The 14,469-nt window shown below is 37.6% G+C and overlaps 1 protein-coding gene across 3 annotated transcripts in view; it reads left to right on the top strand.

Moving 5' to 3' along the window:
- The window catches only part of cadm2b (cell adhesion molecule 2b), a 222,351-nt gene that overhangs the window by 139,414 nt on the left and 68,468 nt on the right, over window positions 1-14,469 (top strand). For all 3 annotated transcript variants that reach the window (XM_084419470.1, XM_084419471.1, XM_084419469.1), the window contains exon 2: window positions 2,328-2,354. In XM_084419470.1, the coding sequence (XP_084275596.1) occupies window positions 2,328-2,354 (27 nt within the window). The remainder of the gene's footprint in view (window positions 1-2,327; window positions 2,355-14,469) is intronic.

Genomic DNA, 14,469 nt, shown 5'->3' with positions numbered 1-14,469 from the left:
ACGTGAAAACCTTTTCTAGTAGACCCCAAAAACAAAATCAAGACTTTGTAAAAGTCCTCTTTAAGATGTGTACACTCACATGTACGTAAAATGTAATTTCGTTTTACTTGATGGCTACATTACATGATATGTACATGACATTTTTAGAAACTTCTCTTTTATATGGTCTATAGTTTTTTAAAAAAACATTATGAAACCAACATGAAGAAAATAATTCAGTGCGTTTCTATAACCTTGGCACATTTAATAAAGATTTGTCCACTTTCATTGACAGTCTTAAGCCGGGGACACAAAATTGTGTCCTAAAATTGCTTTCAATACAAAATAAATGACAGTAACTAATGTCATACTCAAGTACACGCCCACTAATATCACATAACAGCTTTTAATAAATGGGAACAATTGCAGTGGCACAAAAGAGGCTTCAAGGTTATTCCAAAAAGCAGTGTAGTATTTGCCCTCAAGTTAAATTGCTGTTACTAAGATCATTGTGTGTGGGGGAAAAAATCACAAATGCAATCTTTAATATATCACTTGTTTCTGCTAGACATGAGATTAAATGGAGAGTAATTGGACACTTTTGCTCGATTATCTTAGATATTAATCTCATATTTCTCGACAACAAATGAACTCTATTATTCATAATCTATACACTATACACTTTTTGTATGACAACAATTGTCTTATTTATGTCTATTTTTATTCAGATCTCAGGTGTTTTTCTGAAAGTTTCTTAAAACATCATTGGGAACTCCTGGTCTCCTGAGCTGTGAGCAACTTACAGTATAAGCAATACAAATGTTCCTAAAAATGTGCATCTTTTTTGATTACGCTAACGTTGAGTTCACTCCCTTAGATAGTCTTCCAATTATTATCTTCACTAAACAACTCTTAAGCTGGCGGTTCAGAATCTATATACAGTGCATTGTTGTGATATCTTCTGCCTCAGACTTGTCTCGTCACATCCAAATATAATGAACTTTTCACCCCATGTATTGTCATAGTCAGAAAAGTTGTCAGAAAAAGTGTTCCGCATGAATTATTCATCGCCTTGAATGGATCACATGCGAAGTTGAGGAGCGCAAATGCATTTATGGGGATTTTACTGTCATTTTTCTTCATGCGACAAAAATGGTGGCGGTGTCGTTTCGGTTCTTAGTCTCACCTCATCTTTGATGTTCCATATGCATATTGACAATGAAGGGTTGTATATGATTATTATTCAGCTGGGTCTGTAAAGAAGTCCATACAGATGGCGCATGCTATAAAATATGTCCGTTACGCTCCTCATCAAGGCGATGTTTATGGCAGGCGGCTTGCAAAGCAGAAGGTCAGGCATAATGAAAGTATTAAGCTTATGCATTCAAACATGAGCAAACTTTCAACTCTGAACAAAGAGAAGTAGTAGTATTTCATAAGTAAACTCACTAGGCATTAAAGGGATACTTCCTTATGTTGTTTGCAGGACTTTCTTTCCTCTGTGGAACACAAAAGGAGACTGAAACAATGTTCTAGTTGCAGTTATTCTTCCCCTCCAGTGAGCTGATAACAATTGCAACCTGATCATTTGGGTCTCAGTGGAGGCTGAATTAGCTGAATTCAATAATCAGATCACACTGTTTCATGAACAAAACATTCAGGCTTGTTTTGTGAAGCATATAATATAATTCACAAAATGGAGAACCCTACTTCTATCATGAATTCTTATGAACAAGACTGCATCAAGAAACATTAGGCTGCTTTTCGAGGCTTTTTGTTCAAAATGTAGTTCATAGTTCCATGAAACTTACCCACTTTCAAGTGTTGATAAAAAAGAATGCATGAAGCTAGAATAAAACAGTTTTTTTTTAAAGCAGAGGCTCTGTTCTTTCTTTTGATAAACTGTATGTTCAGATATTCATACAAAAAAAAACAAAAATATTCTGGGGGCCATGAAAGTGTTGTGAAAATTATCAAAATTGCTGGCAGCGGCTGGCAACTTTTTATTTTTTGTTTTTATGCTGGCGGGGAAAGAGTTAAGATACTTTTATAGCGCTTTAACATCTGATTTGAAGCTTGAAAGCCTCCGTTCGTTGCAACTGCGTGGGGAAATCGTCACCTTTTGTGCTCCACTGAAGAAAGTTAACTTGGGTTGATGGTGTCATTGATGCCAGAACTTTCTTTTTTGGGAGGGGGGGGGCAAACTGTTACTTAATTTAATGGGAGACTTGACGAGTATATGCTGAGGATTTTATAATCACTCTCGTTTCTGTCTCTCTCTTTCTCTCTCTCTCTCTTTCCCCTTCATCCCTGTTCCTCCATCTCTCTTCTCCATTTCATGCTCTCAGAGGCGGCAACGAAAAACAAAGTGAAAGGTGAGTTATCTTCTCTGTCTTTGTGGCTGGATGATTTATGTTGAACACAACTCCCAATAAACAATGTGCCGTTCGGCCCCCTCTTATCTCCCAAAGGAGCCTGGGATGCATTTACATAGTCTCTGCCTGTGAGAAAGCAAACCTGGAACATTTGATGAATTGGCCCCAGGAATATCCATTATGAGCTGAATCCGCTTTACATGCTTCCTGGGTTTACAGCAAACTTGTGCTACACGTTTAGGAGAGAGATGCCAGATTTTGTACAGGTCACCACTGCTGATGCATAGAACCGCTACTCTAACAAAAAGTGGAAATATTTTGTCTTGGATATGTGGCACAGTGATGAATTCTCTAAACAGACAGCCACTTTTGAATGTGGTATTTTAGCTCAAAAACCTGCGTCTTATTCACAAACCCACAATCCAGTTTAACCAGTTGCTAAATTCACTGTAATAACGACGCAGCGTATTTAAATGAACTTATTATAATTTTCTTCCGTGCAAACACGCCTCCTTACAATAAAGGCCTGTGAATTATGCTTACTATAGTAGGCACCTTATTCACAAATCGCAATGCTATTTGCCTGATGCAATTAACGTTGCATTATAACCACCCACTGGAATTTAATTTAAAAGATAGTTTGTGTATATTTTCTATTGATCATGACAGCAGTTATTCATCCAGTGATGGAGAAGAACATACATCCAGATGTATGATGTAGTTGAATGTGCTTTTTTAAAAGGTCTGATTCAGGTGTCTAGATCGCAGTGGTGCTATAATGTATATAAGGTTAGTCAGATTGTGGTAATTTGCCATATCGTCTACAACTGCACTTTCATCCATGCAAATTGAGTTTAGCTAAAACAAAGCAATTAAGTCCTCACAGCAAGAAGGTCCTAGGTTCGAGTCCCAGCTGAGCCAGTAGTCCTAGGTTTCACGCGTGGGTGCTTCCCCCACAATCCAAAAACATGCAGTATAGGTGAATTGGAGATGCTAAATTGTCAGTAGGTGTGAATGCGTGTGTGTGAGTCCCAAGCCTTTATAAGGGAGGATTGGGAAAAAGACCTGGCAGCCTACACCGGAAAAATCATTGCCAAGAAAATTAATGGACAGTCTCTCACGTATGGCAAGAGATGGTCATAGCATCACCAAGAGTCGGATACGACTGAAATGGTAATAGATAGACAGAGATAGTGTTAAAAGAGCTTTGTAGCATTATAGTCTGTTTGACTTGAACAAATCTAAATCATTTACATGAAGTTCTTAGCAAATTAGAGTTAATGTCAAGACCAGACCAATACCAGACAATGACAAGACAAATCCATACAGTAACTCATATTCCCATCCAAGTTATATTTGAGGTACACCAAAGAGATGTGAGATATCTATCCCTTGTGTGGGGTCTTAAAACAACGCTAGATCCAGACCAAGGCCATGTTTATGTGGTCTCGAGAGTTCACCTGTGGACCAAGACCACAAAACCAACACTCCAAATTGCAGAAAATGCATTTCTTACCAAAAAAAAAAATGTTGTAACAATTATCAGGACAGGTAGCTGAGAGTGTAGTAGGCTTATATTTAATGACACCAAACAGCAGTAGCAATTACATGTACATTTTTATCAAGTTGGTAGTAATGTATAAGCAGAATGGTACTAAAGAGTTCTGTAAGGCTGGAAGCTTACGCTGCTATTTTGAACCAATAATCGGAACAAAAGGCAGTTGAAGGATGACGTGTATAATTCAAATATTTATCTGACTCCAATATAATAAATCTGACTCCATTAAAGTTGTTGTTATTCTTTAACCTCTTATTCTTTAAAGGTAAAAGTCTTTCTTAGAACTGATAGGAAAACGTAGGATTTAACCTGAATGCTTAGTACATAATCAGTGATAAAAGGAAAGATTCTCAAAGCCTTTAAAGCAGGCAAAGTTATTTATTAAGTTACATGTTTAAATATACAGACAGTAGAATGGAACAACATACTGTATTAGAAACTTAGTTGTAACAAATAGATGACCAAAAGATGAGGCAAATGGGTGGAGATCCAGAGGGGGAGAAGAACATTAACATATTCTCCTCAATGCATGTTTAACCAATAGTACCTAGATTGTACAATAGGATACTTTAATATCTCTATTAAGTTCACCACCATTCATTTCAGTTTATAAGCTGTCAGATGAGACCAAACATGGCATAGTTACATATTAGAACACAGTAGTAAATAAACAGTATGTAGTTGAAAGCATCTACTGTACTGTATGTCCTGTGAACCAAATGGTACAGACGTGTCATTGAGGTCCAAACGACTCTGTCTCTCCCGACAGAACCATCCTGTGCCTGGAGTGTCCCAACAGTCCTCAATCAACATATTGATTAATCCCTTGCACTAGATAGGCATTAGCATACTGTGATAGTGAAGGCCATTGTGCCACGTTTAATTCACATGTATACCTTTAAAAGGCTTTTTGAAGTACTAGGGCAGTAAAGAGTTCTGCCCATATTTGCTCAGCCCTACAGTTCCTAAAGATTAGTCTCTAAAGATGACTCTAAAACTCACAGGCAATTACAGTGTGGACATCATTAGGTTTAGCTTTTAGGGTAAGTCAAGGTTACCCGAATTACCTGTAGAGATCTGAGCAAAGTTGTAGTATGTACAATTTGCTAATAAGCCAAGCTTAAAGGGGTGGTTGATTGTGATTTCACTTTTCTAACTTTAGTTAGTGTGTAATGTTGCTGTTTGAGCATAAACACCATCTGCAAAGTTACAATGCTCAAAGTTCAAAGCAAAGGGAGATATTTGCTTTTAAAGAAATAGCTTTTTAAGGACTACAACAAACAGCTGGTTGGGACTACACGACATTCCTCCCGGGTTAGTGACATCACCAACCCAAGAATTTGCATAAACCCCGCCCCCGAACACGATTTCTAGATTATCAAGACAGAATATGCTTATCAATGACTAGAAGATAACTACACATCAGCTACATAAATACTAACCAACCAACCATTCAGAAATCTCCTGTTGCATTCTACATGTTGTCACTTCTTGAGTCTCTCCATCACTGACTCCGTTGACATCTTCTGATTCCGGTTTGAATATAAAAGGCTAAAAAAAATTGAAATGTTCAGTGTATGTCTGTGTGAGGTAAAAGGACACAAGCCATTGAAGCTCCGCCCTCTGTGCCGTGAGCAGCAGCTCATTTGCATTTAAAGGAACAGACACAGAACGGTGCATTTTTACTCACCCTCAAAAAGTGACAATTTTAACATGCTATATAAAAATATCTGTGGGGTATTTTGAGCTAAAACGTCACATACACACCCTGGAGACATCAAAGACATATTTTACATTTTGCGAAAAGGGCATTATACCACCCCTTTTAGTTGTGATAATATAGCAGTGAAATGACTGGTCTAAATGAGGAGCTGAGTATAGAGGCATTCAAGGAAATTTTTCTTGAAATGGAATGGCATAAAGCCCAGGCAGTTGTCGTAGTCTACAAGGGACAGCTGGTGATCTAAGATGACAGCAAACAGCGGCTTGACCTTCAGCTGAGATTTGAGACTGAGAGGTTGGGTGAGGAAACTCATCAGGGAAGTCTTAGTTTGGAGGTATGAGCTCAGGGTTGTGGGTGGACATCTAGTTTGATATGTCAGAGTGGCATACAGAGATCCTTGCCATTTTGAGATTGTTGTCAGCATAGCAGTGGTAAAAGAAGCACCTGGATGACTGTTCTGGTGTAAAGGGAGATTAACACTGACACTGATTTGCAGTGACAAGGCAACCAGAAATCATTCCTTTTCAATGAGATTTGACAATTTGGGGCAACATGGGAAAATGAGACCAGTAGTAATGCGAATTCAACTATCTGCAATTACAGTGATGCGATGACTATCAATGCAAGTGTTGACCAAGGAATATATACTAGCAATGGTTCCTCTACAAATGTATTGTGATTCGTTAATATTGCTGTAACCTTTTTACTTAAACAAGCAGTAAATTACTGCATTAACCTTTGGCAAGGTTTTTGAAAGACTGTTATATTACCAACAAAATAGCCTAAACAATGTCTAAATCATTATTTGGTCATTAGTTAACATTACCTTGAACTTTGTGTGGCTCATGTCTATGTACTCGGCTTAGGTCAAGAATGCCCATTCCTGCTCCTGGAGTGTCACTTTCCTGCATAGATTTATTCCAACACACCAGGAAGTTTCTAGTAATCCTGAAGACCTTGATTAGCTGATTCAGGTGTTTTTAAATTGGGGTTGGAGCTGGATTCTGATGGTGGCCCTCCAGAAAAAGGACTGTACACCCCTGATCTAGGTCAACCAATGAGAGAAAATCTTTCAGATCAAGTAGTTATTAGGGCTGTCCCCGACAAAGTTGAGTTTCTAGTCGAGTAGTAGGCTTTAATTTAAGCCAATAGTCCAGTAATTACATTTTTATTATATTAAATTAATTACTTGAATATATATTGGGGAGTGGCATCTGAAAATGGTTTGAGTTTCAGAGCTGAGAAAGAATAGTATATGTAACATTGCTAACACTGTTCTACATGACAGAGAAATACCAAACCATAATATTGAGCCTTCAAAATAAAGAAAAATTAAGCGCACAAATAAAGCTTGTCTCTGTGCACCGCCAAAGGTAATCAATATGAATGTGGCAGGGGGGGAAAGAAAGGAGAATGTCTGAACATTTTAATAATTTATTAATAAACGATTTCTGAGACTGTGTCGGCTGTAGTTGACTCGCCATCTCCGCAATATAGTGGGCGTGCCTACGCTACAGAGAGAAATAGTGGCAAACGTTGGGCTACTAACGTTTCAAATTAATAAGCCATAGTTAGGTTGACAATTACCACATGGACCAGCCGTGTTACGATCTGTCCGTCACGGACTGCGCCACTTCCTGTGGATGTTTATTTTCTGCGACTAACCGACTATTTAAAATTTGGTTGACTAAGCCTTTTCTCGTCGACTAACATTTGGTCGACTAATAGGTGGGAGCCCTATTAATTATACAGGTATGTTATTGAAATATTACAAAGATTTGTCTTCTGTCAAACAACATGCATTGATGAATCAATGCACAATAAGACCATGAATGTGTTTTATAAAGGTATAAGATCGAGCTGTAATTTTTCATGCCAGAAATTTGGTTTCCTTGCATATTTCAAAAGATCGAGCAGTAGGTTCAACCCCAATAGTGTCTGACTGTCTCTGTAATATCATACTGCTGTGAGATGTTTTAAGCTTTTCCATTACCATTCAGAGCTATTCTCTGGTTTACAGTAGATGTATTTTAGTGTGTTACTCTGTCTCTTTAAGGGAAGAGAAAAGCACTTGAAGGCTTTTAAACCTAGAGAGGGGAAATCCATTCTCTGTTCTGGTCCCTGTTCCCTCGCCCCCCATGGCGATAATTTAGTGGGAAGGATGGTACATGGTCCTACCATTAAAAGGGACATATATTTATATATATACTGTGTGTGTGTGTGTGTGTGTGTGTGTGTGTGTGTGTGTGTGTGTGTGTGTGTGTGTGTGTGTGTGCGTGTGCGTGTGTGTGTGTGTGTGTGTGTGTGTGTGTGTGCACGCGTGTGTGCACGCGTGTGTGCATGTGTTTGTGTTTGTGCAGATGGGCTACGTCACACTTCTATTGTTGCTTAGCAGTAATTGCAGCAGGTTATATCCACCCAGCCAGTTTCAGGCTATTAGTGCATGAGCAAACTGAATTCTGAGCCGTCCCTGGTTATTCCTTAGCTGCTAGCTCCTGATACAGTCAACACTAACCTTCTCTCTGTCATGCTTAGCTGTAAATAGAAATAGCAATAATAAAAGTTAGAAGCTGCTACATCATACAATAGATGTTAATGAATGGCAACTGCTAATGTGTTAGCACTTAAACAACATGAAACTTCACTTCAGTTTTAAAGGAACAGCTCAACAAAAAATTTAAATCCTGCCCTCATGTCCAATAAATTGTGAATTGTTTATGACTAGTCATTGTGATGTATGAATGTTTACACTCAATGTGAACATGGACAAAGCAACTAAAAGAGTTCACTATGTTTGTGATTCATTTGAGTGAAATTATAAACTATGTGCAGCTGTTGAATTTGAAAGCAGTTGTTTAGGAAAACAGTCCTCTATTTTACACAGGAATAATCACAAAGCATTTGTGGCTTGCTTTAGGAACTGCAGTTTTTCATTAACAAGAAAAATTGTGCACATTGTGTCTATCTGCAAATACATTTCTGAACATTTGTGCTTTACAGAGTCCTATTTATCCTATAATATGTCTACACAGGAACACAAGTGGCACAGTGTATGTTGGAGCACAGAAAACGTGATTGCTTTACAAATTTGAACATGTGGATCCTGTTTTTAAACAAAAAATCAGGCCTATTTTTGAGAAAATCATTAACTGGGATTGATTCACTCTACAGTATTCATAGGCAACAGTAATCCAGTCTCCGCTCTTAAGATAATTACCTATGGATTTTCTAATATCTGCTCGAAATCAATTTCAAAAAGCTGTCATAACGAGAAAGGCTGTCATAACAGCGCTTTGAAGTATCTTAATGCAAGTTCATACCAAGAATCCTTCGTACAGTATGTATGTAATGCACATATGGATATCCCATGGCAGATAATGTGATAGTAGGGCTGTGAAACGATTTATCGCATCCAAAATAAAAGTTTGTCTTCACATAATATATGTGCGTGTACTGTGCATAATTATTTTGTATATATAAATACACACACATGCATGTGTATATTTAAGAAAAATATGTTATTTATATATAATACAAATTGTATATTTAAGCAAATATTTCTTAAATATATACATGCATGTGTGTGTATTTATATATACGAAATAATTATGCACAGTACACACACACATATATTATGTGAACACAAACTTTTATTTTGGATGCGATTAATCGTTTCACAGTCCTTGTACTAAGATATAAATAGACTTGATATTGTAGTATGTTACAGTGGTCCTCAAACTGTAGAATATGGAGTGGTGCCATTATATATTTATTGCAATTAAATTATTATTAAATTAAATGATTGCTAATTCAAATATTCAATGTTTAGGGATATTTTTTTGACATTTTGGTAATAAATAAATATGATACTATACATAGCTGGCGGCCTGGCGCCAGTGTAGCACTGAAGAGGGAGCATCTGAAGTAACAAAACGGGGCGTTATATTATTATAAAACTAAAAGCTACTGAACAAATATAGATGGCAGAGCATTGAATAATATTACTGCATAAAACAAAAAGGAAAATTGCCTAGGCCAACATATTTGGAAATCCATGAAATTAACATGTTTTAGACCACCAGATATAAATGCTTCTTAAGCCCAATTTATACTTCTGCGTCGAACTCGCGCCGTAGCTACGTCGTAGGCTGTGTGTAGCGCGCGTACCCTGACGTGCACCGCTCCGAAAATGTAACAACGCGTCAACTCTACGCGGACGCAAGCGCTGTGATTGGTCTGCTTGAACCCCTCCCTCGGGTTTCATATGCTCCCTCTGCAAGTGTAATTGCGCGTCAACGCGGACAACGACGCAGAAGTATAAATGAAAACCAACGCGTTGCCTACAGCGTAGAGGCTCCGGCGTAGGTCCAACACAGAAGTATAAATGAAAACCAACGCGTTGCCTACAGCGTAGAGGCTCCGGCGTAGGTCTGACGCAGAAGTATAAATCAGCCTTTAGATAGGCTACTTAATTTCAGCAGTTTTATCATGAATACAAGTTACCATGATTGACACCAAAATTATATTGTGTCTTCTTTACTATAAAACACACTCATTGCAACACATTTAACAGATGCGTAAATGTATGGTAAGTTAGAACAACCTGATATGCAATCGGTGAAATAATCAACTTGACCAAATGACCTAGCACTCTAAAAAATCCCCATACCTTTAGCCTACTCAGTAGAGCTGTATTTTTTGTGGTGTATGAAGTCTGTAGGTGCCAATCAAAATGTGACCGTCCTTAAAGCTACACTGTGTAATTTTTTAAGTTGATTCTTAGCAAAAAAAACTTTGTTCTTTCAAAATGATATGTGCTCATTAATGTGTAATTACTTCTACCAACTAATCAAGTATTCTCGTAAGCGTAGAAATCTGCCATTTAGAATACATACGACCGAGTCGCTTGAATGGCGGCAGCCATGTTGCGCCTCCATCTTGAAAATACATTAGCCAAAGAGGGACATACCTGGAAATTCAAGCTTCGCCTTTCGCGTTTTTACACTCAGTGGCACCGTGACGAATGCGAGGGGGAGATTACTCGCGACTGCCGGCAGATTTGAAATAATACGGCCACCGTAGGAGTTAAAACGCCTATTAATTATAGAAAGCCTATGCACGTTTTTTTAATCATTAAAATCCATTTTCACATTCATCTTTACTGAGGGGGCAACACCAGCCTCGCCATTTCATGTTTGATGGACATCTGTCTGCCCTCTATTCATCAGTGATAAAGTGGTGTTGGCACCAGTTAGTTACAGTCAAACCAAAATTTATTCAGACACCTTCAACATTTATCATATTATCACAGTTTATTCGCTATAGTTTAGAAAATGGTAATATGGGTAAAAGGGGTTATCAAATCAGTTGATATTTCACTGGTTTTGGCCATCCTTCTGTTAGACTGTCTCACAAATTAACTGAGTTGAATAGCTGTCAGCTGTTAAATTTAAGTACACAATTAGATAATACCTATTTAGGTCAAGCAATTACCAAGCAATACTTAATTTGGTTCAGTCTGTGGTGTAAAACGGTCACATTAGCAATTAAAGAAAAAACACTTAAGCAAAACATGGTTAGGTCAAAGTGTCTGAATAATTTTTGGTCCCAAATCTTTGTACATTTTACTGATAGTCTAGCCTACATCAAGATGTTAGGTCTGGCAACTCACCATAGACACGGCTCAATCCGAGGGGCGGGATAAACGGCTGTCTTTCAAATTACCTCTGCATGCAATAGGACAGCGCTTCAACCAACCAGAGCGTTTTCCCAACAGCGGAGCTAACGTTAGTTGATAGATTCAACTTTTGCCATATCTGGCCGGCAAAACTACGAACACATCTTCCTTTTTTAAGAATGACTTAAATGCCGTTCTTGGCTCTTTTCTCAAAGAAAAACTTAACTCCAAGTCCTCCAGAGTCGCGGCCAAAGCCGATTCGAAAGACTGTTCTCCAGCAGCCGTCATTCTTTGTTTTCAAGTAGCAGGGAACCGTCGCAACTCTGTCGTCATTATGTTAAGCCCGCCCCGCCTACTCTATACATGATGTGATTGGCCTGACCTAATTTTGGTTTTTCCAGCTCGAAAGTCAATGGAGAGTTGCTAGACTACCCTGGCTGCAAAATACATTTTGCTGCCTCTAGGGTGCGTCTACATTTCTAGGCTACTGATAGTCCACTGTATGAAGAGTTTTTAGGTATAATGTCACAGTTTACTGTATTTTGCTATCCTCACTTACATAAATCAACTAAAGCGTCCTGCACCCACTAGTAAAATAAATAAATAATTATATCTGGTGTCTGAATCATTTTTGGTTTGATTGTATATGAACTCAGTTATAGGAGCCAGCCACCAAAGCGGTCCCCTAAGAGCAAAATTTTCCCCTGGGGCCGTTTTCCTATTTGCACTGCCAGTAGGAACTCTGAATCTGAAGTGACGCAACCTGTCACTTACGTCCTGCCGTTCTGGTTGTTGTGCGGGACTTTAATTTTGACACAATTATCTAATACATTATTAGATAGAATTGTTTAAAAAAAAATAAAGTAAACCGTATACGAAAAAGTATTATAACGTTTGCCGCGTGGTTGATGCCTAATGTTGCTAGCTGAGCAGAAATACAGTAATCATGTTTCGCTTGATCCCTTCAAAATTGCGTTGGATTTCCTCCTTTGCGTAAAGGTTGAGAAATGCCTGGACTTCACCGTTGGTCCATCTATCACTGTTTTCCATGTTCGTGGAGTAAATATATACTATAGGCTTTAAACTGTGTGTTTGCATGGCTTTTAAAGAATGGTGGGTGCCGGTGTTTTGCATATGTTCAGCCAATCAGCGTACACCTACTGATGGTTACTATTGTGCTGGGTTCCTTCTCTGATGGGATGTTTTCCCAGTTCCTGTGGTGTGAACACTCCAAAACGTGGGTAGCTTACTTCTGTCAATAGGTTTATGAACTATAAAAACGTTCCTCCGGTGCGAAAGCCCCTATAGATGCCTTTAAACTCCATTGAACTCAGAATAAGTGTCATTCTAAATTGTTCAGACCTCTTCCCGATAATGAACGTGAGGCTGCTTGGTATGAAACAAAAGACACCGCAAGGTTTTAATGAGCCCCTAATGCATCTGTCTTCCTCTGGAAAAGCTGGAGACTCAAAACCAGAGCATCCCTAGAGAAATCGCCAGCTCAACGTTCGCTCTACATGTGCTTTCCAATTTTACTAAGAATTTGCTGTTGAACGTGAAAGGGTGGCCTGAAAAATTACACCAGCTCTTCCTCTTCAGGGATATGACTAGACCCTTCGATCCCATTGTAGACCGCCAAAACAAAAGGGCCTCCAGTCCTAATTAAATATATTCATCTTCATCCCACATTACAAGACTTACTCCCCAAACATCTTAGCAAATAGGCCATGGTTTGCTTTCATGGTCAGTCAATTAATTAAAATATGTGATGTTGCTGTACGTTCAGTGATTAAAAATTAGGTTGTCAACTTGTTCATATCGTATATGTCCCTGTAGTTTCTATGTTCTCTTTGTGTTCCTCAGTGGACATTTGGAAATGTATCAGTATTTCAGTATAAAATGGATACAAAAATTGTATAACAAATATGTAATGATACTGGGGTGCAAAAAGAGAGTATTCAACCTATGAAAGGTAAAAGGGTAGAAACAAAAACAACACATTTTTAAATATTAAAATATTTATTTATAATGGTGCATTTTTAAATACCTCATATTTATGTCCTATAAAATAAAAAATAGATTTTTTTTGTAAAAAATGTTTTCATGCCAACATTGTTCATAGTGTTCATTTCATAGTGAAAATGTTTGTCAATGACCTTTTTTCCCTGACTAAGACAAGGCGATGACGAAACAACACCAACGTCATTAAATGATTACTGTGACTATATTAACATCCTTGATGAAAAAAGAGGACACTAAAATGTAGTAAACACTTTTGGACACAAAATATTACAGACTTTAATTCTTGCAGGTGCCAGATACCAAGAGTTTAAATCCCCAAATTAAGCTTTTGCTGTTAAAAGGATACATTATCTATGTTTCCATTCACCTATTTTTATGCTAATTTTGGAATTTAAATGACATTTTTCTTAGTGATATTTGTCACTAGTTTATTGGGAAGTGATGATTTTTCACTGGATGGAAACGGTGCTGTACTGTGCTGTATTTTATCATGCAAATGTTTTATGTGATATTCCAATTTTGTGCATAAGTTAAATTTGCTAATTTGTATGGAAACATAGTATATTCTGCCCGGTGTTTTACTTAATCTTTGCAATCTGGCAACCATGTTGTCCATGCACTCTCTCTACACTGAGGAAGAATCTGAAAACTGTAGTTTAGCGTGCTGTTTGCTGCGACTAAATCTGTGATCAAACCTTCTCATTGATAAACTGTAATAAATCCAAACATGAATCTCGACAATATCGTTTGCGATTGTGGTTGCTGAATAAATGCACTTACAAAACCTCTGTGGAGAATACAGTCTTTTTTGCTGTTGTCTTAATAGAAAAAAATTATAATTTGGAATTATTGGAATTACTATTAGGAGTTAAAATTTTTGAGAGAAGTTTCTTGTTTTAGCCTACAAGGTTTCATAGTCTATTATAAATCAGAAATCTAGTAATGAATTCACATTCGATTTGTGCTTGTAGGCGAAAGTGCAATAATTCTGATGAAATGCAAAAATTAATTTAGCAAATGACAAAAATCGTTGAGATTATAACTTTGAGTAAAACAATTGTGATTATCACTTCAACCATTATGCAACATGACAAAGTTTTCATTGACTTAAACTAGACTAAAATTCCTAGACATT

Source organism: Rutilus rutilus (assembly GCF_951802725.1).
Source record: "Rutilus rutilus genome assembly, chromosome: 9".
In the NCBI taxonomy this organism is placed as follows: domain Eukaryota; kingdom Metazoa; phylum Chordata; class Actinopteri; order Cypriniformes; family Leuciscidae; genus Rutilus; species Rutilus rutilus.
Note: the sequence above shows the minus strand (reverse complement) of the source record. Positions and strands in the feature narration are given on the sequence as shown.